The 21,517-nt window shown below is 32.0% G+C and overlaps 3 protein-coding genes across 3 annotated transcripts; all 3 read left to right on the top strand.

Annotated features, from left to right (window-relative positions):
* Positions 1-259: 259 nt before the first annotated feature.
* Positions 260-3,112, top strand: LOC126657769 (probable glutathione S-transferase). Its single transcript, XM_050352538.2, has 2 exons — positions 260-793; positions 2,684-3,112. The coding sequence occupies exons 1-2, from the start codon at positions 476-478 to the stop codon at positions 3,026-3,028; spliced, it is 663 nt and encodes a 220-aa protein (XP_050208495.1). The 5' UTR covers positions 260-475; the 3' UTR covers positions 3,029-3,112.
* A 7,658-nt stretch (positions 3,113-10,770) lies between these two features.
* Positions 10,771-12,940, top strand: LOC126654633 (uncharacterized protein At3g27210-like). Its single transcript, XM_050348563.2, has 3 exons — positions 10,771-11,100; positions 11,426-11,503; positions 12,040-12,940. The coding sequence occupies exons 1-3, from the start codon at positions 10,905-10,907 to the stop codon at positions 12,492-12,494; spliced, it is 729 nt and encodes a 242-aa protein (XP_050204520.1). The 5' UTR covers positions 10,771-10,904; the 3' UTR covers positions 12,495-12,940.
* A 446-nt stretch (positions 12,941-13,386) lies between these two features.
* Positions 13,387-14,545, top strand: LOC126654634 (universal stress protein PHOS32-like). Its single transcript, XM_050348564.2, has 4 exons — positions 13,387-13,680; positions 13,772-13,881; positions 14,045-14,166; positions 14,310-14,545. Exons 1-4 carry the CDS (start codon positions 13,518-13,520, stop codon positions 14,395-14,397), a joined length of 483 nt encoding a protein of 160 aa, XP_050204521.1. The 5' UTR covers positions 13,387-13,517; the 3' UTR covers positions 14,398-14,545.
* The last annotated feature ends 6,972 nt before the right edge of the window (positions 14,546-21,517 follow it).

The raw sequence follows: 21,517 nt of genomic DNA, 5'->3' as shown, positions 1-21,517 counted from the left end.
TTCATAAATATTTCTTAAAAAATCAAAAGTATCAAAATATATTGCATTGGAGATGAAATATATATAGTGTATACTACCATAAAATACATTGCATTGAAAATGAAATATATACTCCGATTCTATGTCTATAATAATCGCTGATTTCGGTTTTGAACTGGCGGTTTCGATTCCAAACCTAATACCATACATATATATAAATTATCAAAATATTTATATATATGAACCATAATTTTATCTTTTCTTTTTAGTGTATCTACCATATATGCAAGATAAATTACCAAAATTATAGTCTTTTTATATATCCTACCATATATATTAGATTAATTACCAAAAATACATAAATCAAAACCGCCGGTCCTTAAACCGAATCCGACCAAACTAAACCAAACACTCCCATAAAAATCAGCTATATATACAACAAAATTTCATCAGCAACAATTAACTACCCACTCAACTTCAAAATCAAATCAAAAAAATGGCTGATGAAGTGATTCTTTTGGATTTCTGGCCAAGTCCATTTGGAATGAGATTGAAAATAGCATTGGCAGAAAAAGGAGTAAAATATGAGGAGCACATTGAAGAGGATTTGAAAAATAAAAGCCTTTTTCTATTGAAAATGAACCCGGTTCATAAAAAAATTCCGGTTCTTATTCACAATGGAATTCCCATTTGTGAATCACTTATTGGTGTTCAATATGTTGATGAAGTTTGGCCTCATAAATCTCCTCTTTTTTCTACTAATCCTTATTCTAGAGCTCAAGCTAGATTTTGGGCTGATTTTGTTGACAAGAAGGTAATGGTTTTCTTCTTTTGTTTTAGGTAAAATGAATTAATATATCCGCAAGTATGATAAAATTGATAAAAATATTTTTAAAAAATTTATCAAGTTGGACCGTCAATTACGAATCCGAAAATTATATTAAAGAAGCAAATAGTTTTATGTTCTATTATTCAGAAATACTCTATTTTTTTTTGTTTATAACTCTAAAAATCATCAATTTTATCATTTGTCAATTTTTGGTTCCAATTGTATCTGTCTTTTTAGGCCTCGCTTGGTTCGTTTTATAACAATTCAAGGGAAGTAACTTCCCGGGAAATGTAGTTCCTGAGAAGTTAATTTTCCAGGAAGTTTGATAAATGTTACTTGTTTCAATTTTTACTTCCCGGGAAGTACAATATTAATTTTAATATAATATACTATATTTTTAACTAAAAGACATAAATGTCCTTTGATAATTTTTATATTGTTAAACAAATAATTTTTTAAAAAATCGAGCAATAAATAATTTTTGCTTATTATATTTTTTTATTTGAATTTTACATATTATAAAATATTTAATAAAAATATTTACTTATTATAAATAACAATTATAAAATAATATAAGTATATTTTTTGAAATAAATAAAAATATTTTTATATGAATTTTAAAAGAAAAAAAGAAAAAAATTAAGGTTAAATTAGGAAAAACCAACAAAAATGCTAGGGAAGTTCTACTTCCTTGGATTTTAGTAGGGAAGTTACTTCCCTTTGACTAGGGAAGTCAAACATCCAATTTCCCGGAAAGTAAAATATAAAAATTGAACCAAGCAAAAAACATTTGCTATTTTCCGGGAAGTACAACTTCCCTAGTCTATTTACCCCCAACCAAGCAAGGTCTTAGAAAAATTATTGCATGCATCTGTTGCGCCGTATTATCCGTACAACAAACCAATAGTGTGTTAGCTATGTGGAAAAGTTAATGATAAAAAATTAAGTAATAATTATTAGATTTTCTATAGCAAATAAATACTCATTGGTTGTTATGAATATAACATCTGCTAACAAATGCATGAGATAAATACTCATCTTTTTAAATTTGAGACTTTATATATAAAAAAAAGAATCCAGATATATATTTCATATTTAACATATAGTCTTAATTTTTCAGAAAAAAATTGAAACTAGGATATTGTTGATAGTTGTAACAGTTTAAATTAATATTGACGAATAAAGTCAGAAAGAGAGATATTTTTTAATTATTAGGCCTAACTTATTTTCCAAGAACTATATTTCTCTTTCAAGTTTCAAACAAAAACACACAAGTGTACATATATATTAGGGCTGTGCACAATTTGGGAAAGTCTGGAAACTGATAAATAACTGAACCAAAATTTAAGAATTTCAAAATGAAACCTTTAGAATCACACTAAAAATCAACGCTATTCAAAAATTAAAAAAAAAAAGCCTTCTGCTTTTGAAAATGATATTTATCGGTTCTAGATATTAAGTTTTAGAAAATTAATCACTTTCATGTCACACTAATACTAGTAGAATTGAACCAAATACAAAGTAAATGTAATGTCCGAAATAGCTTAGTGACTTATGGTGCACAAAAGTTCTCAAATTCCACATTCAACATTTCATTTTCAGAAAAAGAATTGAGATACTAAAGTTATGATGGTATCTGAAATTATATATTCAGAACACACTTTAAAAAATTAATAGTGTTTTCACATTTTGTATTTGGATATTTAACATTTGAACATTTTTACTTCCATATGATGCATAGATTGTGACATAGAACATACGAATTTTATATTAAATGACTTGCGTTACCGTTACATATAACAAAATCCATATTTTTCTTTCAAACGTTTCTTATCGATATACGATGTTTTCTATTTCGCTATTTATGATGTGCAGATTTATCCGAATGGGAGGCTAATGTGGATTACAAAGGGAGAAGAACAAGAAATCGCAAAGAAAGATTTCATTAATGCACTTAAGCTTTTGGAAGGAGAACTTGGAGACAAGTTTTATTTTGGTGGCGAGCGTTTTGGATATGTAGATGTAGCGTTTATACCATTTTATTCTTGGTTTTACGCCTATGAAATTTGCGCCAACTTCAACGTAGAGGCCGAGTGTCCGAAGCTTATCGAGTGGGCTCGAAGGTGCCTCAAGAAAGAGTCTGTATCAAAGTCGCTCCCAGATCAAAAGGAGGTCTATGATTTTGTTTTGATGGCGAAAAAGAAGTTTGGTTTTGAGTAGAATGAGCAAGAGAACAAATTGTTTTCATGTTTAAGTCTCAAATGTGTTTTTTAATATTTATAATAATTTACGCTTTGATGTGTATTTCGCTAGCTTATAATTTGTTTGTGCTTGAAATAGCAATATCTATATGCGTTTTTCTTTCTTGTTTTTATTTTGTGGACGATTTTTTTTTTATCCTTTATCATCGCTACTTGAAATTAAGAGTGTAACAGTTGGAAATGTTAAAAAACCGACGTGATTATTTATCATATTTAGCGGACTCATTTTGCTAAAAGGTCAATTTATAGTGAATCTACATTTTATAAGTGAGTAAATTAAAACTATATATTCGCAACATTCAAAATTGGTAAAAAGGGAATCAAATTGATGGCCAAAATATCACTTTTCAAAGTTATTTTTTTTAAAAAAATCATCTAATCCCCATACTAGTTAGAAATGTATGCAAATGAAATGAAAACTTTTATAATAAAAAAATAATCCATTAAAAATATTAATAATTATTTTAAATAAAATAAACAAATTTTAAAAATAATTTATATTAATTAAAAATTAGTAAGTATTATTTATCAATAATATTTTTATTAAAAGATTGAAATAAATAAATAAATAGTTTATATAAATTTAAAAATTACAAGATGCAAATCTATAAAACATGTTACTAAACATATTTTAAAAACTAACTATTAATAATATTATAAAATTTTAATTAAAGTATTATTTAAATTGAAAATTTTAAACTAATAAGAAATACTATAATAAAATAAAAAGTAAATATTTTTTTTCGGAAGTCGGTTCCTTTCTTTCTCCTCTGTAAGCTTCAGTCTGGATCCAAGCTCTTAAACAAATTTTCGCGGTAAGTTTCTCTTATTTACCATTCTATCCCTCATTTCTCTTCCACTAAACCCTAATTTGAATAAAAAGGATTCATTTTTCCATTTGATTAAAATAATTAGCTGCGTTATCTATTAGCTTGAATTCAATTAATTAAATCAATAATGAGCTCATGTTTTCTACTTCATGTAATTATTCTTAATTAACTTGTTTAACTTGCAGATTTGGAGACAAGAACATTTGACTGTTTAAGGAGGATCACGACATGGTAAAGTAATTTTATAGTATTATTTGAATTTTGAAAAATTGTATTTATGATAATTAAGTGAATTTTATTGAATTGGATTTTATTTGATGTTCTTTTTTCAGTCTGCACTGTTCAATTTTCATTCTTTTTTGACGGTTGTGCTGTTGGGAATTTGTACTTGCACTTATGTTAAGATGCACTTCCCGGCGATTTTGGAACAGAGAACTGGGTATGTATTTCTTTAAAAAAATTGTTCATATGTGAAGTTTTTCTTATCGTGCGGGTCTGATCGGAATGTGCTTATTTTTTTTCGTGAAACTGTAAGTAGGGACTGTGTTTGAAAGAGTGCATTTACTTGGATTTTGTTATTGTGATTTATTTTTTGTTTTGAGATTAGTTGTGAGGATTGAATTCTAGGAATTACGCGACACTTATACAACATTGCTGACATTTTTCGCTGATGATCTTTTTTTTTCTATTTGAAATTTACTGTAAACATGAATGGTGATACATTTTACAAAAGTTTCTCAAAGGTACAATTGCTGAGTTATGGTTAGCTTTGTTTACATTATGATTTGCGCCATGGAAACACAGTAGTAATTGCTAATGCTATAGCTTAAGTAGAACTTCAATCATTTGTAGGTTGTTTGTTAAATTTTATTTAGTTAAGCTCAGTGACACGGGTACTTCAACCTCTTTGGCAAATCGATAAGTTTTCCTTTTTCTTACTTGAAAGCATTACGCCTACTTTGTCCTTCATAAGTTTGCTCATTTCCTCTTGGTGAGCTGTTAAAATGCTCTTTTCTTGGGAGTAATTCGCACCATGAGTGTTTCCGAGCCAACTCTGAAATTTGATACCTGCAAATGTTCATGTATTTTCATCAAAATATAGTAAAGTATGAGAAACTATTGTGAGAAATGGGGTGGGAATGGAGATTTTCCCTTGTTGGCCAATGAATTGAATAATCCCAGTGCTTATCCTGTGCAACTAATCATCTCCTTTCCATGGCCATTCCTGCTCCTTAGTCCATCCCTTGGGAAATGAAGTGGGTTGTAATGGCCTGAGACAGAATTTTAAAATGGCTAGCTAAGTAAAGTTTCTACTTCTATTTGTCTACACTCTTTAACATAATAAAACACTTTTTAGCATAATAAACACTTGATTTACTTGGGTCAACATTTGGCAATTAAATATATTTTTTTCCTCTTTTTATACTCACCAAAAGTCAATAATGTTGCTTAATATCCATAGTGATGTGATTTTTGATCAGTATGGTGAATCTGGTTGGGGTAGTGGTTATGGAACTAATGACTAATGGAATTTCTCTACAGGTTTCGTGGGTTTTTCTGGAAGGCAGCCAGAATAGGTAGTAAGCTTTCTTATCTGAATTCTTTTCGGTTAATTCAAGAACTAGAAGTATAAACTAATTCCTTTAGAGCATTGGTTTCCTTGGTTTCCACCCTTATATGAATGGTCAAAGTGATCTTACCATCTCGAATACTGGCTTCTGAATATATGGGATACTATTAAGATTTACATACAGTCTAGTCGATGTTAAAGGTTCAGTATATATCAGATTAAAATCCTCCATTAGGTTCTTTTTAGTCCTAAACATATAAAACCCAACTTTCCTGTCATTTGAAGTAATGTGAAAGAATATTAGAACTCAAAAGAGTATCGTGCTAGAATATTTATGTAATTTTATTTATGTGAATTTCACTGTATGTGTAATTGCTTAATTACATACTGACAACTTGTGTAATTGCTTAAATAGGTGAGCGGTTGAGCCCCTGGGTGGCTGTAGGATGCTTCACGATGGGCGTGTCAATAATATTTTTTTGACGAACAGAGCTTCCTGTCTGTGCATTAGGAAGTAAGCTCATTTTTTGTACTTTTATGGCTAATTATAGGACTCTTCAGGTTTTGGTGTCATCAACCTTTGTACTTCCTGATTAGTAGTGTATTAACAATGGAGATTGATGACCATTGTGTGGACATTCTTTGGGTCATTCTTTGTATATCTGAGTTTCCCATATCATACAACCACACAACCATTAGATTCCTTTTTTCTAGAGTCTTATGCTGGTAAAAAAAATTGTTGCTTAAGTGCCAATCTATGATATGTAAAGTTTGAGCTTTTTTCTTTTATTCTATTTGCTTTTACGGCGAACAGGGGATTGCTGTCATCTAAAACATTTTTTTATGACATTGTTGGGCTTTGCATAAGTTTATGTTAAAATCTCTGAGATTTATTTTATTTAGGGTAGAAAATCATAATTTTATGAATTGTGTTATTGCATTGCACAAGGTTAAATACACTAGAGGTCTCACATAGATGAGAGAGAGAGAGGTCTGAAGAGAAATTAAGAGCCACTTTGACAATAAATAGATTTAAATGGCGTATTGATGTTTGTCACTGATATATAAATTGGGGCTTGATATCAGCTTTAGCAATGAGGTTTAGTAATAAGAGGTTTAGAAAAGGCTAGAGCTCAAGCTGAAATTAGAGCTGGGCGGTTCGTGGGGATGCAAGCTATGACATAAACTGTGAGATTATGCTTGAATCTCTTTAAAACCACAACTTTCCCTTCACCCCATTGAATTATTGACACGGCTATCTTTTTGATTGGTTTCTTCTCAGAGTCCTTTCCGGCGATCTTACTCATCCCTACATTTGCCCTGTCATCTTCTCCTTCCCATTGAAGGGGATAGCTTTGCAGAAACACCCTTCTGTTATTGTAGTCTTCATAGCGGAAGCTCCTTGTCCTCATTCCATTTGCTTTCCCGTTTTTTTGATCCATACTCAAAGAGTAACTACTAACTGTTGTCTTATAAAGATGGCTTATATAGAGTTACGTAAAGGTAACAGGAGAAGAAAAGGAACGCAAATGAATAGAGGGTGGGATGAGATATAGATGGAGGACAGAATAAACTTTGGAGAAAGCGAAGAATAGTTAATTTATTATTGAAAGTGAAGGTAAACCCTAGTATTTGGCTTTTCTTATGTTCCATCTGAATGAGATTCTTTTGAATAGTATATATAGAACTGTATGGTATATGCTCTGGTGGGTGATGCTCAATTGATGGTTACATGGCGTCTTTTCTTCATTGTTTGATCGGTAGATTTTCATCTATGTTGCACGTAAACTTGTTTTACGTTCTAGAATATTGTTTTTGTTTCCGAAAACACTTATAAAACTTTAAAACTTTATATCTATTCTTATAAAAAATATTGTTTCGCTCATTTTTTGTTTCAGGCGTTTTTCATTTCATTGTTTCTACTTGTTGGCATCGTCGATGATGCTCGTGTATGTTGCAATATGCTAGCAACATCTTATGTGTCCCATTATGTGTCTGTAGTGACAGCCATATCTATTGAATATGCTCCTAAGTTTCTCCTCACCAGACCAATGACGAGTGGATCATTCTTGTTTTAATCCAACCAACAAGTCTTGTATAGAAATTGACTTAGGTAGCATATTCTACGGTTACAATTTCTAATGGTTTTTGCTTGTGTCATTGAAATTATCATCTCATGTGTATAGACAGTTGTAAACTTGCAATAAACCTTATGCCATGTTTCTAAGTATTTGCTTCATATATTGTTTAATTTTAGGGTTATTTAAATATAAATTTACGAATTACACATGTTTTTTTACAATTTAATCACATTTTAAATATATACACCAGTTACTGTTTCTTTGAGAAACCTGTACATTGATTGGAAATTCAGTAAAAATTGATGATGTGAAAGTTGGAGTTGACCCCGATTCACACATTAAAGCACTTTGTTTTGGAGATCCGGCTATGTTTTTTTCTGGCAATGAAGGCAAATAGGAGGTGATTTTTTTCTGTGAACTCAAATATCATATGAAACATATATTAGATGTTCAATATGGTAATGATAAGAAGTTAGAAAGCTTCTGTATATTTCACAAAAAATAAGAGAAAAAATAGCTAACGTCACTTTCATGTCATACTTAGGATCAATGTTACATTTTTCTTCACCAGAAAACTTTAGTAAAGACATTATTACTTGGGTTGCTTCACTTCAAATTTGACAACTGCTAGTCCAAAAGTTGTTGCACACTAAAAACAGAATGAATCCAAATCATAAAATTTCTTGTTTTTGTTTTGTTCTCTAATGCTTTTACAGTTTAGAACAAGGAGTACACAGCCTTCCATTTATTATTTTTGAAATTGTATATTTATAATATATTCTTATATAAGATATCGTTCTACTATTTTCCCGTTTTGATGTTTTCATTTCCGTGTAATATAGAAGCTGGTGCTCAAGCCGAGGAATATGGTTATATTTCTAATTACTAGTATTAGCAATAGTGATCTCGTTAACTAACTGCTAATTATGTTGCTGCTATAGTTTGCTCACCCAACAGTTGGTAGGTAGTTGTGCATAATATGCATATCTGTTTATGGAAAAGAATTATACTAGTAAAAGAAGAGAAAGACCCGCTCACCCATACAGTGGCGAAACTATGAATTTTTTCCCAGTTTGGGCTGTTTTTAAATTCACCTGTAATTTCCGGAGTCCGGACTTAACATCCGTCTAGTCCTAAATTTACTATAAATTTACCTCTATTTTATAAATTTTACCTCTATTTTTTTAAAAAATCGGTCATAGCCGAAGCTGGACCCTACTCTATCTTTAGAGTAGTTCCACCCCTGCACCCACATCCACTATTCACCTTCTGAATTGTAAAATCTAAACTTTTTCGGCTTTTTTATAGTTCTAAGTTCTAACCAAAGCTTTAAATTTCGGACATTTGACTGCTACAAGATGTGTAACACTTGACATGGGGACCCCTTGCCCATTAATTGGTCACCAGATTAGTTAGGTGTTGTAATAGAACTAATAGAGAAATTGGAGCTCGCATATTGAAGAAACACAAAAAAAAAAAAAAATTATCTTCATTAAGTGGAAGCACTATTTCTCCTACCATATCTGACAATTATGTTTTTAGCAACTGTAACAAGTTACTCCTAACATTATGCATTGCTTCCTATGATCCCTTCACACCAAACATATACATTAATGTGTACTTATTTATTTCGTGTAGCGAGTGAATTTTTTTTAAAATAATGTAGTAGACCGAATAAAATCTCGTTATTTACAATTAAAAATAAGTTAGACTCCAATTATATTTAGAAATAATAATTATCATTTTTAAGATTAGGTTAAGATTATTGTTTTTTTTCTCCTAAACTTTAAAAGTTATTGGTTTTTATAATATTTAAGTTCTATTTCATTGAAGCTCCTTCAAAAAGGGATTTCAGTGTTCTAAACCCTGAAAATAAGGAATAAAAATGGCAAATTAATTAAAATTCAAGGAACAAATAATAGTTTTGACCAAATTTGAAGAGATAATAAATAATCACCAATAAAAGTTCATTTCACCCCTCCAACTTAACATAAAAATCAGCAATGTCCAAGTTGGTAGTGTTGAATAAATAAAGATAAAGCTTGGTAAAGTTATGTCGTTTTACCATATTGATAAATAATAGCGTGTGAATTTACAAATAAGGAGTAAAATTATTCAATTTTATCAGATCGAGGGTTTATTTGCTCAAAACTACAAACTTGAACACATTTGATTTCTTGTGCCAAGTTGAAGGGGTGAGAACTCATCTATATGACATTATTTAGCTTAATTTATTGCAATTATTATCACATAATGTGAAATCAAGAGATCTTGGGATGTTCAAGTGCCTTTTCTTTTGGATTCAAATATCACATGATTGATTGAGGCACCCCATTCCTGGATCCACTTGATTTTCAGGCCAATTTGGTATAAAGAAAAGGATGAAAAAGGTCCAAAAAGTATACTTTTGGTCTAAAATGAAGAAAAAAGAAAACTTCAATAAATAATAATGTAAAAGTGTGGACCTATTACTTGCGGGAGTTGAGATGAAATTAGGGTGGTGTGCAAAAATTGAATCAGACCGAACTAAAATTGCAACTATAGTTCAGTTATTTGTCGAATACGGTTCGGTTTATAATTAGGTAAAAATTTGGTGTTTATTTTCGGTTCGGTTTGAGCAGTTTTAAAAAACGAAAACCGAATAAAAAATAAAAAAAATAAAGATTTTTTAAAAATAATATAAAAATAAATATTTACATTTAGTCTTTATTCCTTAACTATAATTGATATATAAATTAATAAATTTCATACAACAGACATATGCTAATAAATATATAATTTTTTTTCATTAGACACTAATTATTTAATGTGTAAATTAATCTTAAAATAAAACTTAAAAAGAGTGAAATTTCAGTTTTTTAATCAAACTGGACCAATACCAAACTAAACTAACGGGTCTGGTTTGGAGTAATCCAAATTAAAAGTTGGGCTCGGTTTGATTGTTGTTAACTTTGGCTGGACGGTTTTAGTGGATTCAAACCGAACCGACTGATGTACAACCATGAAATGGTAAGGGCTAACTTTTTTTTTTAAAAAAAAAAACAGAGAGTTCAAACCGTCATTTTAAAAACCTCCTCTAAAAGAGTTTTATCATTTTGACGGATCCTACTCCGCTCGATCCAAATTAACCGATAAATTAATTCCGGACATCGAGTGATACATGTACAAAGAAAAGAGTATGGACCTACCTCTGTAAGTGTCATTACTTTGCTTTCAAGACCAATCAACTTCCTCTCCAGATTGTAGTTGGATCAACGACCAACTTTTATCTTCTTCAAGCAGCTCACTTCTCATTCCTTCTCTTTCACTAAACTTCAACTTCTTTAATGAAATATTAAACCATTTTTTATAGAGATGGGTAATTGTAATTGTATTCCTGCCAGAAACACTACTGAAACTTCTATGAAACTCAAAAGATCCATCAATTCTCAAGAAAATAGTTTCAAGATTGAATTACCCATCAAGGATAATAATAAAGTCAATGATGATTTTTCCATGTCAGAACTTAGTTCCAAGCTTCAGTCTTCATCTCCAACACCTTATTGCTTGAGTATGATCTATGAATTTCTTTTGTTTAATGTACATTTGTTTTTTGTTCGATCATCTATGTTGAACGGAAATTTATATATATATATATATATGACTGGGTGGTAGAGTCGTTGAAACACTTGTTTGTTCCATATCTTGGACATGGAACAATATGTGACTGCCTTTTCATTTTTAAAAACGCTTCTAAAATTCTAAAACTTTAGCACTAATGATCATGATGTTTTTCTATGATTCCGAAGAACTAAATTAATATATGGCAAATTATGAGTTTCTTTTGATACTGTCCGAACTTGTTAAAGATTTTTTAAAGGAATTATATTGTGCAGGTAATCGAGAGGAAATGTTTTTCGATTCGCAGCCATGGATGGATTCTGACATTGAAGATTTCCTCAGTGTCAATGGCGGTAGGATTTTCAAAATTCTCTGTGCATACCTTATAATAAAATTACAAAATTTTTAATTCTTATTTTAAACTCTTCTTCTATTTATTTCCTTTTTTTTATCAATTCTAACTATAATTGAACTTTTAAATTTTTTCATTTCAGTTATTAAACTTTTTTTTCTAATCATTCAAGTCAACTTTCATTTTTTTTATTATGGTATTTTCGGGTCAAAAATACTTAAATGGCAGCTGAAAGTTGACACGTGGCAACCGAATTTTATTAGTTTAACTTTGAAAATTTATCACAAATGGCAATAAAAAATAAATAAATTCCGGATGCCGCCCAAGCATTTTTGGCCGAAAAATATCAAAATGAAAAAAAAAATGAAAATAGAGTGATAAAAAAAAGAATAGTTTAATAACTGAAATGAAAAAAATTAAAATCTAGTAATCTTCGGAATCAATTACTCATCAAAAAATTTTGATTTTTTTTTGGTTATCAGCTTTTATTAATCAGCATGGAATAAATATTAGTAAAACTTTTTTTTTTTATCTCAGATTTCACTCCACTGGATGGAAACACTCCAATTCACCATATCAACTTTATCAAAACTCCTCAATTTGATGAATTATCTCCTCAGATTAGCCTTCCTGTAAATTCAAAACCCGAAGCCTCTCCGGCTAAAGTGAAGCAACTGATCGATTACTTTCAAGAAAGCTTCAATAGTGAGGTTGTTGGTAACGACAATGGAGATTTACAAGACAAGACAGAAGCCAACATCACATTCTACGTTTCGTCTTCGAAATGTATGAATCCGAATGCGTATGAATCAAGAAACGGATCGATTTGCAGTAGTGAAAGAATTTCAAATGGAAATTTCAGAAGTGAAAAGGCAATAAAAACAGCAGATTCTGATGCTCAGTGCTGCTTACCTAATTTTGCTAGAAGTTTCAGCTTTTGCGAAAGGAAAAAGAGGTTGAGCTCGGCTCATAATGGCGGTCGCGGCCAATAAGAAAATACTCGGGTTAAAAAAATTATGGTTACCGAGATATACGCCTTTTACAGATTTCTTATATTTTGATTACCAAATTTTCAATTTTACATCAACGAGAGATTATTATAGCAACTTAAGTCAAGAATTGCTTATGTGGCAGCGAACACATTGGATAATCACTAAAAAATTGTTGATACATAAGCAAATTTTTGCTGGAATTGCTGTAGTCATCTCCCCTTGAATGAAAAATTGAAAATTCAGTAATTAAAACGTAACAAATTTGATAGTGATCCTTTAATAAAATAACTATAGTTCAGTAATCGTAAAAAAATATAACCCAAAAATATGATCAGCTTTACTTGTTTTTAATTGTATTTAATGGGGAGTATCATGAAGTGGGTGTTACATATAAATGTCTTGTTTCTTATGATTGACAAAAATGATATATATATTCCATTAAAATATGCTATCAAACCAAATATATATTTTACATCAGAAATTTGACAAAGATTAAGGGATACTAGGAATCTTGAATATAAGCTATCATCTTTCTTGACAAACAAGTAACAGACAATTTGGAAGTAATCTTGAATAAGCTATCATTTTTGATTTCATACTCCACCTTTAATTTCGTGAATGATTTGGTCCCTCACTTTTAATTTTGCTAAATGATTTGGTACCTTAGTTTCAATTTCGTTAAACGATTTGGTCTCTCCAAATTAACAGAATTATTTTAATTAACGGAATTAAAACTAAAGGATCATTAAATAGACTTTTGAAACAAATTGTTAATTATGATATACAGGTATCTCAGCGTAATTTGTTCATAAAATTATAATTATCAAATATAGTAAATCTGTAATTTTATGATATGATTGATTAATAATAGATCGATACTACATTTTTCCATCTTTGTGTAAGAATTTGGCTCCCGTTTAAAACGGGAACGCAGCCAAGTGTAGGCAATATTTTCAATCTTGTTCATTTTCTTCTTTAATTAAGCAATTAAAAGCCCCCATTCAACACAAACAGAATCAAAAAATGGCAGGAGATAGACGCATTGGTGTGGCTATGGACTTCTCAGGTAGCAGCAAAAATGCTCTTAAATGGGCTATCGATAACTTAGCTGGTAGCGGACACACTCTGTATATCGTCCATGTCAATCCCGAGTCGCTCGATGACAACAGACTCGGGGCTAAATCTGGTTCAGTTTCTTTCAATTGATACCTCATTTTTACGTCACTTTTTGATCCGATCCGATCTGATTTTTGTTTTTTTTTTTTGACTTTCAACAGATTTAATTCCGTTGGCTCAGTTTAGAGAGCCAGAGATTTTGAAAAGTTATGATTTGAAGATTGATATCGAAGTTCTTGATATGCTCGACACCATTCACGCACAGAAAGATGTATGTATTCATATTTTTTTTTTGTAAGTAACGAGTTATAATTCAAATAGTATAAGTGTTAGGCAGCATTATGCTAAAGTTGTAGTTATAGGTTCAATTTCTCTCGTATTTTTTTTATTATCTAATAATATGATATAAAACTTTAATATGATATTAATTTTAGGTGACTGTTGTATTACAACTGTATCGGGGAGGAGATTCAAGAGAGAAGCTTGTATATGCAGTTGAAGATCTAAACCTTGATTGTTTAGTTATGGGCAGCAGAGGATTGGGTATTGTTCAAAGGTATGTATATATATTGAAATCTACATATAATAATATATTAAATTTTGCCAAATTGAATTTTTTATTTTTTAGTTATAAGACGACATATTTAAACTTTCCGCAACTGAATTTTGTTCGTTGATGTTTGAATTCTGATAAAACAGGGTTTTGCTGGGTACTGTGAGCACATATGTGATGACTCATGCTTCTTGCCCTGTCACCATTGTCAAAGATCATCATTCTAAAAAGTAATGGTGCTATTGATTGTGAGCTGCAATTTTGAATTGATTATGGGTTTGGTTCTTGATGGATGTTTTTTAATTTAATTGTGCCGATGAATAATTGTGAATTTGATCTAATAAATTAGCTTCGGGGAGAAGCTTATCCCGGTCATTTTATCTCTCCATTTTCTTCAGGTTTCATTTCGGACCGAACTTGAATATTAGGTACTAGGCTCGTATGACTCGCGAGTCCGAACGGGTCTCTTATAAAAATAAAATAATAATTTTTTTTTATTATATCAGTTGTTTTATCTTTGAATTTAGGTGTGTATTATATTAATTGATTAAATTACATATTTTGAAATGAAAAATTAAATACATCAAATATAATGATTTTATTTTTATTGAACCCAAATCGAGCTTAAAATCAAGTTTAAGTAGTTTGAATATTGTTATACAGGCTCGAGTTTGAGTTCGAGCTCGAACGTCAACGAACTTGGACTCGGCCTGCCACATTTATACCCATACCTCCAGCTATTTGTACTCACAGATAAGTTTCATGCACTCCTCTGAGCCCACATTTGATAAAGAAAGCCGACTGTTTCTCTCATTAACACTTTACTTAGTAAAATATCAATTCGGCATTTATTATTCTAACAAATTCTTTACATTATTGTGTTGGCCGTTATCCAATTCAATATCTCCTTGATTTTGATAATGACAATCAACACAAAGTGTTCTAACCTTTTTATTAAGTGTGTAGAGACATTATAGAACACTTGGAATGATTATAGCACCCCTCTAGCAAAAGGTCAAGTTTTGGAATTTTAGACTTCCAGACAAAGTTGGCGGGTGCCAACTTATGTTCGCGGGTGCGAACTATAGTTGGTGACCGCTAACTTTAGTTCGCGGGTGCCAACTTTTCCAGACAGCAAAACTCACTGGGATGCCTCGCGGATGCCAACCTTTATAATGGAAGGAGCGAACCGACTCGCGAGCGCGAAGCATGGAGTTCGCGAGTGCGAAGTATGAATGACAACAAGACAAGAATAACGGTCATATCTTGTACCAATAAAGAGATGACACCTAAGCAAAAAGTGCCGTTGGGGCCATTTCCAAAATCATAGTTCGCGGGTGCCAACTATAGTTGGCGACCGCGAACTCTTCAGTATTTCACTTTATTGGAAATGCTGCTTTTGTTGCTCCTTGGGTCACACAAAAGGAGTAACGGGAAGATTGTTTTGAGGACTATAAATATCATACCTCTATGTATGTATGAAGGTTAACAACTTAAGCATTCAAGCCCTCAAAACGAACTTCAACTACTTGTGTGAAAAACCTTTCAAAACTTGTTGGTTGTGAGTTAGCCCATGAAACTCAATTGTTGTAGTTTGTTTGGTTTCTAGATTTGCCTTAGTGAAAATCTAGAGTTGTTGTTGGTTTTGTTAGTTTTGCCCTTTGTGAAAAACTAAGCATTTGTATTGGTTTGGGTTTAGCCTTGGAAAACCTAAGTTGGGAGTGAACTTGCCAAAACTCCAAGTTTAGTGGAAACCTCTAGTTTGAGGGAAGTGGATGTAGGTGAATGTGTTAATCACCGAACCACTATAAAATCTTGTGTCTACTTCTCTACCCTTCTCTAAACATAGTTGCCAATCGTTTTAATCCGTAATATTTTTAATTAGCAACTATTCAACCCCCCCCCCCTTCTAGTTGCACTCTTGGTTTACAATTGGTATCAAAGCTTAGTACTCTAGTATTGCTTAATTGCAAGAGTTCAAAGATCCAAGTGCAATGGAGGATTCAAGCTACATTCCAAGAAGTCCACTCTATGATGATTGGGAGAATGTAAGTGATCAAGAGATGGAATCTTTCATCAAGAGATACAACATCTTCATAAAAAGAAAGCTTGATAATGGAAAGGAGAAGGTGTTCCATAAAAGAGCCTTCAAAAAGGAAGACATGAAGTGCTTTCATTGTGGAGTAAAAGGACATATGAGAAATGAATGTCCTAATTCAAAAAGAAGTTCTACAAGATGGAACAAAACAAAAATCCACAAGACTTGGGATGATGACTCAAGTAAGGATGATCCTAAAAGTGATGAAGGAGAGGACACTCAATGCTTCATGGCATTTGAAGAATCCACCTCCAAGGTAAGTGATGCTCCTCTCATTTCGGATTATGTTAGTGATAGTGATGATGAGAAGGTTGAAATGATGAAGACTATGGCTAGGAAAGTAAATGATTATAAAAGAAAGATTTCAAAATCTAAAGAAGAATTTTCTATTCTTGATGCCAAGCTTAATGATTTTCAAAAACAAATTTTTTCTTTGAATTTACAAAATAAAGCTTTACAAGAATCTTTACTTCAAATCAATGCTTCAAACTTTACTTCCCATGAGACTTTAAAAAAGGAAAATGAGAAGTTAAAGAATGAAGTAAATGAGTACAAATCTTCTTTATCCAAGCTTCAAAAATCAACTATTCTTTCAAAAGAAGATTTGGGAAATTTAGCTAGCTCTTCATCATATCCTCCTCCTAAGATCTCACTTAAGAGGGCAAGGACCACTCAATCTTATTATATTGATATGGATCCTCTTAAGGAGTGTACATCCTTTAGCCCCTCAATGACTAAGAAGGATGATAGCACTTCCAAGGCTAAGGCTAATGCATCTAAGGATGACAAGCCTCAAGCTCCAAAGCCAAGCATTTCTACAAGTGCAAAGGCCAAAGCTACTAGACCAAGCATTCTCAAGAATGCTAAGCCTAGAGACTCTAACCTTAAGGGACAAAAATCTAAGGTTAGAAATGCTTACACCTACACAAGACAACATCATAAATGTTGCTCTTGTGACCATGGTAATCAACCATCTCCTAAAGCCTTGAGATTCAAGCCTAAGAAGGCTAAGTCATCTATTCAATGCTTTTATTGTATGGAAGTTGGGCACACAAATGGTAGATGCTATATTAGAAAAATTCATTTGAACATGGTTCATTTGAATGGCACTAAGACTAACCCACAAGGACCCAAGTACATTTGGGTACCTAAAATTGCTTGAACTTATGTTATAGGGAAAAGGCAAGGCCATCAACGGAAATCAATCATGGTGTGTGGATAGTGGATGCTCAAGGCATATGACCGGAAATTCAAGACTATTCACAACACTTCAAGCAAAGAATGGTGGCCATGTGATCTTTGGAGACAATGCTCAAAGCAAAATTATGGGTATAGGTAATGTTGGTAAGTCTTCTAGTTCATCCTCTTGTATTAAAAATATTCTTTTAATTGATGGATTGAAGCACAACTTGTTAAGTGTAAGTCAATTGTGTGACAATGGGTTAAGGGTCACTTTTGACTCTAAGGGTTGTTACCTCATTCAAGTGAGTGATAACAAGACAATCCTTAGGGGAGAAAGAAATGACAACATCTACATAATTGATTTAAACTCAATTTCTAACCATACTTTCAAGTGTCTTATGACTATCAAGAATGAGCCATGGATATGGCATAGAAGGCTTGCTCATGCAAACATGGAGTTGATTGAAAACTTGAAGGATGAAGAGTTAGTGAAAGGAATTCCGGATATGTCCCTTGAAAAGGACAAAGTTTGTTCTTCATGTCAAAGTAGGAAGCAACACAAATCATCCTTCAAGGAAAAGAAAGGTGTAAACTCATCTATTCCCCTTCAATTAATTCATATGGACGTTTTTGGACCATCTTCCATAGGAAGTATGAGTGGTAAGCACTTTACCTTTGTCTTAATTGATGATTACTCTAGATTTTGTTGGGTAATATTCTTAGTTCGTAAGGAAGATGCTTTTAAAGCTTTTAAAAGTTTTTCAAAATTTGTTCAAAATGAAATGGGTTATTTCATTGTTAGCATAAGAAGTAATAATGTTGGAAATTTTATAAATCCACTCTTTGAAGAGTTTTGCAAAAATCTTGACATTTCCTTTGAGCTCTCTTCTCCTAAAGCTTCCCAATTTGATGGGATAGTTGAAAGGAAGAATGAATCACTCGTGGAAATGGCAAGAATTCTTTTGAGTGGATATAATTTGCCAAAATATTTTTGGGCGGAAGCCATTAATACTTCATGCTATATTCAAAACCGTATTTTGAAAAGACCTTGTTTGAATAAAACTCCTTATGAACTTTGGATGGGAAGTGTACTTAATATCTCTTATTTTAGAGTCTTTGGGTGTAAGTGCTTCATATTGAATATAAAGAATAATCTAAATAAAATTGCCTCAAATTCAAATGAAGGTATATTTTTAGGCTATTCTACAAGAAAGAGGGCTTATAGAGTCTTTAACAAATCATCCTTGATTGTTGAAGAATCCAAATATGTGGTCTTTGATGAATATGATCCACTTGATGGGAAAGGTATTTATTATTTTGTAGATCATTTTGATTTATGTGACATCAATGAAGAGGCGGTTCCTCTAAATGAGCCAAATATTAAAAATGATGTTCAAATGGATCAAGAAATGTCTCAAGGTGTGGATCTACCAAAAGTCTCAAGGACATCAAAGAACCACCCGAAGGAGCAAGTAATTGGCGGATTACAACAAGGTATATTTACTAGATCTAAAGCCGTTAATAATTTTGCTTACCTATCTCAAATCGAGCCAATGATCAATTGAGAGGCTCTCATTTTTTGAGTGATTGAGTAATTGTTTTGCAAAATGATCTCAATCGATTTGATTTTTTTTTTTGTTAAAGTTTTAGCTCTTGTATTGAGTGTTTATGCATGTTAAATGTTTGGACTTTATGAACTGCAATTCAATTTTATCTCCCTTGATTCATAATTGTTCTTTTGTGTCACACTCATTATTATCTTGTCTAAAGTGTTTTGCAAGATTGATTATTTTTTTTTTCAACTTTTTTTTCTCTCTTGCAATTATTTTAAACTAGTCATATATTCTTGTTCTACTTTTTGCTTTTGACAAAGGGGGAGAGAAATCATATGATAACATCATATGAATGTTCTAAAATGTTTTTTTCTTCATATTTCTCTATTTTTGTGCTAAAATGACTAAGTGCTCAACTTGTTTACTTTTCAAGTTAATTCAATTATGTGCTTAGGTTGAGGGGGAGCCAAAGTCAATTTGAACTCTCACTATACACTTGGCCATTTATTTTAGTTGATTGTCAAAATCAAAAAGGGGGAGAATGTTGGCCTTTATCCAATTCAATATCTCCTTGATTTTGATAATGACAATCAACACAAAGTGTTCTAACCTTTTTATTAAGTGTGTAGAGACATTATAGAACACTTGGAATGATTATAGCACCCCTCTAGCAAAAGGTCAAGTTTTGGAATTTTAGACTTCCAGACAAAGTTGGCGGGTGCCAACTTATGTTCGCGGGTGCGAACTATAGTTGGCGACCGCTAACTTTAGTTCGCGGGTGCCAACTTTTCCAGACAGCAAAACTCACTGGGATGCCTCGCGGATGCCAACCTTTATAATGGAAGGAGCGAACCGACTCGCGAGCGCGAAGCATGGAGTTCGCGAGTGCGAAGTATGAATGACAACAAGACAAGAATAACGGTCATATCTTGTACCAATAAAGAGATGACACCTAAGCAAAAAGTGCCGTTGGGGCCATTTCCAAAATCATAGTTCGCGGGTGCCAACTATAGTTGGCGACCGCGAACTCTTCAGTATTTCACTTTATTGGAAATGCTGCTTTTGTTGCTCCTTGGGTCACACAAAAGGAGTAACGGGAAGATTGTTTTGAGGACTATAAATATCATACCTCTATGTATGTATGAAGGTTAACAACTTAAGCATTCAAGCCCTCAAAACGAACTTCAACTACTTGTGTGAAAAACCTTTCAAAACTTGTTGGTTGTGAGTTAGTCCATGAAACTCAATTGTTGTAGTTTGTTTGGTTTCTAGATTTGCCTTAGTGAAAATCTAGAGTTGTTGTTGGTTTTGTTAGTTTTGCCCTTTGTGAAAAACTAAGCATTTGTATTGGTTTGGGTTTAGCCTTGGAAAACCTAAGTTGGGAGTGAACTTGCCAAAACTCCAAGTTTAGTGGAAACCTCTAGTTTGAGGGAAGTGGATGTAGGTGAATGTGTTAATCACCGAACCACTATAAAATCTTGTGTCTACTTCTCTACCCTTCTCTAAACATAGTTGCCAATCGTTTTAATCCGTAATATTTTTAATTAGCAACTATTCAACCCCCCCCCTTCTAGTTGCACTCTTGGTTTACATATTGTACATGTATATTAAAGTCAATTTTGCATACAACTATTCATGGACCGGGCTTAACGGGCTTTACTAATATTTTGGTAAGCTCAAGTCTGGCCCGAGCTTGGTTCGAGGTTCATATTTGCTATTTAAATTCGGCCCTTACACACTATTAACACGAGCTCGGTCTGGGTTCTTCAGACTTATATGAAAAATTACTAAAAAATAGAAATTCGAACCCGCCCATAAAATACCGATTTTTTTTTCGAATTTGGACTCAAACCGAGTTTTGAACAAAAATTTAGTGTCCAAGTCAGACCCTGAAAAGGTGGATCTAGATATCCAACACTATGAACAAGTTTAATTTTGCGCTACTATTTCTATTTAAGCAAGCAAAGAGTTGACTATTTCGTAGGTTTTTGAAGATTTTAAGGTTGTGTGCAACATGTTGGACTATGCTAGCTGTTGACTTAAATACGAGTCTCTATTTTATTACTTAGCATAATGAATTTCATGCATGCGGTTGTGTCACATTATTTTTATAATAAATCAATAAATATTTATAATAATTTTTTTTAATTTTTATTTATTTTTATAATTAAATGTTAGTCCACGGCTAAAGTCTCATTGGTTTATTATCCAAAAGACTTAGCACAATCGTTGTGCTGTAAAATTATTTGATGAACATACATGTTCAAGCTAAATGAACAACTCTAATTCAAGGTGAGAAATCTTCAAATGATTTCTAAATATGAATAATTATACAATATAACGGTCGCGTCATGTCATTTATGCAACAAATTAATGAGGCGTCAGCCATGTGCAAATGTTTAATAATAAAAAAAAAAAGATTCTCTATCGCAAATTTTTATTGGTTTATTGCAAAAATGACGTGATACTTCCGTTGTGTGGATAAACACTCTCTAAGTATTGACTTTATTATTTCAATCCT

Source organism: Mercurialis annua, linkage group LG7 (genome assembly GCF_937616625.2).
Source record: "Mercurialis annua linkage group LG7, ddMerAnnu1.2, whole genome shotgun sequence".
In the NCBI taxonomy this organism is placed as follows: Eukaryota; Viridiplantae; Streptophyta; class Magnoliopsida; order Malpighiales; family Euphorbiaceae; genus Mercurialis; species Mercurialis annua.
Note: the sequence above shows the minus strand (reverse complement) of the source record. Positions and strands in the feature narration are given on the sequence as shown.

Coding starts and splice junctions, on each gene's coding strand:
- LOC126657769 (XM_050352538.2), top strand. CDS start 476: ATGGCTGATGAAGTGATTCTTTTGGATTTCTGGCCAAGTCCATTTGGA. Junction 794..2,683: donor CTGATTTTGTTGACAAGAAG/GTAATGGTTTTC, acceptor TATGATGTGCAG/ATTTATCCGAATGGGAGGCT.
- LOC126654633 (XM_050348563.2), top strand. CDS start 10,905: ATGGGTAATTGTAATTGTATTCCTGCCAGAAACACTACTGAAACTTCT. Junction 11,101..11,425: donor TCCAACACCTTATTGCTTGA/GTATGATCTATG, acceptor TATATTGTGCAG/GTAATCGAGAGGAAATGTTT. Junction 11,504..12,039: donor TTTCCTCAGTGTCAATGGCG/GTAGGATTTTCA, acceptor TTTTTATCTCAG/ATTTCACTCCACTGGATGGA.
- LOC126654634 (XM_050348564.2), top strand. CDS start 13,518: ATGGCAGGAGATAGACGCATTGGTGTGGCTATGGACTTCTCAGGTAGC. Junction 13,882..14,044: donor CCATTCACGCACAGAAAGAT/GTATGTATTCAT, acceptor TATTAATTTTAG/GTGACTGTTGTATTACAACT. Junction 14,167..14,309: donor GGATTGGGTATTGTTCAAAG/GTATGTATATAT, acceptor CTGATAAAACAG/GGTTTTGCTGGGTACTGTGA.